Genomic DNA, 4,631 nt, shown 5'->3' on the forward strand with positions numbered 1-4,631 from the left:
AAGTTTTATTTTTATAGCAGGGTAAAGATCTTACCTGGTGTTTTTGTGGGAGATCACAAATCATATATGCTTATTAATTTGTCAAATGTCATGCACTGCCTATGTATTGACTTCACAGTGCATTTATTCTGGCCCTTTCAACTGTTGCAGGCACATCGGTAAGAATACAATATAATTTTGTCGTTGTGCATTCAGAAAGAGATGACTGGTTATTTTATCACTAATATCAAGTCAAAAATTTGTTTGTATTTACTATTAATGTTGTCATTGTTTTTATTACAACACAATGTAGCTTTCACCCTTGACGCAGAGTAGTTGGTTAAGATATTGAAAACTTGTTTGATCTTTTGAAGGAAATCCAATTCTGGTTCCTGAATTGTTTCACTGTGGAATTTTGTTTTTTTTTCATTGTAATGTTGTTACACTGTGGTTTTATGGGGCCTGCCAGAATAGATGTTGTTTTTGTGATAGACTTTAGGAAATGCTGCAGATCTCTTCAAAACAATGGTTTTATAACATATACAAGTGGCTGAAATATAGTTTGTAGGGTTTGTTTTTCTTTTTCTACAACACTACAGGGGTTTTGAACCCCTAACACTTTTGAAGTCAATGTGAATTTTTAAAGTGGTATTAATTTTACAAAGTAAAACATTTTTTTTTTTAGGATTTATTTTATTTAGGATTTGACATTTTATAGTCAAATTTAATGAATTTTATGAAAGTGTTAACTTCTCAAAGCCATATTTGAAAGGTTGGATATAGCAGCCTTGGTACAGGTTCAAGGGACAGGCACCTCACAACCAGCAATAACACCATTTGTGAAGGGAGCATTTACTCAAAGTTTACTCAAGGCTTTCTATCCAGAGGTTTACATGAAATCCTGCTGTATAGGCTAACTCATTTTAAGTTATTGAGGCAATGCAATTTTAGGGAGTTTTGGGTGACTTTTCACAAATCTGTAAACAACTGTAAATGTTTTGTTTGAGTGCTGCAATAAAGGTTGGGTACAATAAAATCACATAGTATTGATCCTTTTTATTTTAGTAAGGAAAATCATCCATTCCAATACACGTAATACAACACTAAAAAGAAGTATGCAGACTTTCATGTTGCTTTCATAAATGAATAATATTTGGTTTTATTATTTATTTCGTTTTATTTATTATGACTAATGTTAAAAAATATGTGGACTGGGAAACTTTTACTTTGACACCGGTATGCTGAAAATACATAATGCGCATGCGCAACGTAATTTTAGGGGGGAAAAAGCTTGTAGTTGCTAAACATAACATTGAAATTGTATAGTATTTATTATCTATATAAAAAGGCACAGTGGGATATTTAATTGTATTAGATGCTTCGTTATATTTCTGAAAATAATCAGATGTTTTGGGGTTAATCTCGTCTGGTCCTCCAAGAACCCGGAAACTCAACAATCTGACCGCTTGTCTTCATTTCGCCGGTCATCGGTAAGAATTTTGTCGTCTTATTTATTTTTTTGTCAAGTTTGAACATGTTTGAAATGTCATTATATATGTGCATAGATCATTATGGATTGTTTGCACCGATTTTAATATTTGGCGTAACTATAAATGGTCCAGTAATGAACGGAAGCAGATTTGTAGGGTTTCTTTCTTCACTAAAGATTAGCTAGAATCCATATATCGCAAGTTATTTGCGATGAACACGTAGTAGAATACGTAGCTCAGACATGTAACTAGTTCATGGACTATACAATACTTAAAATGTTTAAGTACAGTCAGATATGACTGGGTTTTCTGTTGCCAGCTGATTTAAACCCATTACATACATTTCCATGAAATAGGATGTTCGGACTTGATACAATTCAGGTGTTGAATGTTTATTAAAGATAATTTAATTATTAAAGCTATTATTACACTTCATTCTCAAACTGATAGTCTAAACAGAGTGAAATATGTGTACACCATTTATAAAAATGTAATTGTAAAAATGCTTTATATTGATCTTTACAAAAATTAGGAGTGCCCCTTTGTACAAATTAAGGTACTTAGGGGCACTCCTAATTTTTGAAAATACGTAAAAAAAAAAAAAAAAAAAAAAAAAATAATGTTAAATATGTAAAATTATGCAAAATGTTTGTTTGTAATTGTGTGTAATTAGGATACAAAAAAGCTAACTGTAAAATTAGCCTCAGCAAGACAGTAAGATGATGGAAATGACAACAAAGAACTTTTTACTAGCCATCACAGTTAAAAAGGAACTTAAATGAAACAGATAATATAATAATTATTAGATAATAATAGAATAAATCATTCAGATTTTAAAGCAGATAAATGCTATTTAGTTGCCATAGTAATTTTTTTGTTAGGGTAGGGGTTCTTTAAAGAAAGTCAGACCCCAGTTGGAGGCCTATTTATAAGAAGAACACTATATAAGGAGTGTGTGCAGGGATTAAGGGACTGCCAGCAAAGTGGTAAAAATATGGAATTAATCAGAAACATAAACTGTCTCCTCAAATAAAATAAGATTTTAGACACAGCTTTTATCATGTGTGACTCGTGAATTGATTTACAGCAGCAACACTGCAGCATTCCTGTAGCTGCTGTCTGATATTGATGAGTATAAATAAATGTGTTTTTATGTCCGATCAGAAAGGGGGTCCTTCCATAAAGGCACAATGCCTGACCTTTGGCAGGATGCCATGGACCATGCCGTGACTTTGGCCAGGAAAGCCGGAGAGGTGAGATAGCATCATTCTTTTAAAATAGATTTTGTTATTTGAGGTCATTTTTACAGAAACATTTTATCTCTGTTGTCTTCAGATCGTGAGGGATGCTTTGCAGAATGACCTGAAGATCATGTGCAAAAGCTCTTCTGTCGACCTGGTCACTAAAACAGACCAGAATGTGGAGCAACTTATTATTACATCAGTGAAGGAGAAGTTTCCTGGACACAGGTATTGAGTCCTTCATACTAACACAGTGTCAGAAGAGCTTTAAACCTTCTTATAGTCCTTATGTAGCTCCGCCCCTTTTCAGCGCTGCACTCATTCTTCTGTCTTCTGGTTTGTATTTCCACAGCATGAAGGTAAGGTCATACGAATTTATGAATGAACTGTTCGTTTTAAAATCTTCCCAGTCTACTTACACTTGACATCTGCTTCGAACATTACAATGCTCATTATAACCTTCATTAACTCTACAGCGGGGTGCCCAAACTCGGTCCTGGAGGGCCGGTGTCCTGCAGAGTTTAGCTCCAACTTGCCTCAACACACCTGCCTTCAAGTTTCTAGTATGCCTAGTAAGAGCTGGTTCAGGTGTGTTTAATTGGGGTTGGAGCTAAACTCTTCAGGACACCGGCCCTTCAGGACCGAGTCTGGGCACACCTGCTCTACAGTAAGCAAATCCTCTTCACCAGCTAATTACACTTTAACAGTGATGCTATAGAAATATACATAGCTACCGCAAAAATGGAAGTTTAGAGACAAAATTCTAAAATTCTAAAGATGGCTGCGCACTTGTTTCTCTGATACATAAGGTCTATAAATTCTGTACAAGTTCCTAGATAGAGCATATTGGGTCTACAGTAAAGAGACAGTCACTGCTCCTGTTTGTTTCAGTTTCATTGGTGAAGAGTCAGTGGCTGCAGGAGAACCTTGTGTTTTGACTGAAAACCCAACATGGATTGTTGACCCTGTGGATGGGACCACTAACTTTGTGCATGGGTAATTTTTATTCACTGATAAAAATGAGTAAAATCAAATTAAATAATGAAAAATAAAATAAAAGAAAAAAAACAATAGAGTATAATGTAATATTTAAAGTATTTGTAAGTACAAATTATATTATAAGCACAACGTTAGTGAAACGGTTATTTTAGCCATTATTTCTTACTCATTTTCAGCCATAACTTTTCTAGCATGAGCTATACAAAATAAATATGCGTTTCTTTGTCCAGATATCCATTTGTTGCTATATCCATTGGCTTTGCTGTCAACAAAATGGTACGCATCATTTGCTTTCAAATGCACTCTCTTTAATTTTAGAATAACAAAGTGACAGCACTGGTAATAGATCTTTGTGTGGTGAGATGAAATCGGAAACTGCCGCTCTGCTCCCACTTTGTTTTCTTGCTCATTTGTGACCCTGGACCACAAAACCAGTCATAAGGGTCAATTTTTCGAAATTAAGATTTATACATCATCTGAAAGCTGAATAAATACGCTTTCCATTGATGTATGGTTTGTTAGGATAGGACAATATTTGGCCGAGATACAACTATTGAATCTGAGGGTGCAAAAAAATCCAAATACTAAGAAAATCGCCTTTAAAGTTGTCCAAATGAAGTTCTTAGCAATGCATATTACTAATCAAAAATTATTTTTAAGTTTGAATATATTTACAGTAGGAAATTTACAAAATATCTTCATGGAACATGATCTTTACTTAATATCCTAATGATTTTTGGCATAAAAGAAAAATCTATAATTTTGACCCATACAATGTATTTTTGGCTATTGCTACAAATATACCCCAGAAACTTAAAGGGGTCATATGATGTTGCTAACATCATAGAACATTATTTGGTGTAATGAAATGTGTTTATGCGGTTTAAGGTTCAAAAAACACATTATTTTCCACATTTTCCAC

General features: G+C 33.9%; 1 protein-coding gene across 1 annotated transcript in view; it reads left to right on the plus strand.

Annotated features, from left to right (window-relative positions):
* The first annotated feature begins 1,226 nt into the window (after window positions 1-1,226).
* Window positions 1,227-4,631, plus strand: part of LOC107674158 (inositol monophosphatase 1-like) — a 5,418-nt gene continuing 2,013 nt past the window's right edge. Inside the window, exons 1-5 of the mRNA XM_016468060.1 lie at window positions 1,227-1,469; window positions 2,634-2,722; window positions 2,805-2,938; window positions 3,602-3,706; window positions 3,940-3,985. Of these exons, the coding sequence (XP_016323546.1) occupies window positions 2,660-2,722; window positions 2,805-2,938; window positions 3,602-3,706; window positions 3,940-3,985 (348 nt within the window). The 5' untranslated portion in view covers window positions 1,227-1,469; window positions 2,634-2,659. The remainder of the gene's footprint in view (window positions 1,470-2,633; window positions 2,723-2,804; window positions 2,939-3,601; window positions 3,707-3,939; window positions 3,986-4,631) is intronic.

The sequence above is a fragment of the Sinocyclocheilus anshuiensis genome, unplaced genomic scaffold, assembly GCF_001515605.1.
Source record: "Sinocyclocheilus anshuiensis isolate Anshui unplaced genomic scaffold, SAMN03320099.WGS_v1.1 scaffold962, whole genome shotgun sequence".
Classification (NCBI taxonomy): Eukaryota; Metazoa; Chordata; class Actinopteri; order Cypriniformes; family Cyprinidae; genus Sinocyclocheilus; species Sinocyclocheilus anshuiensis.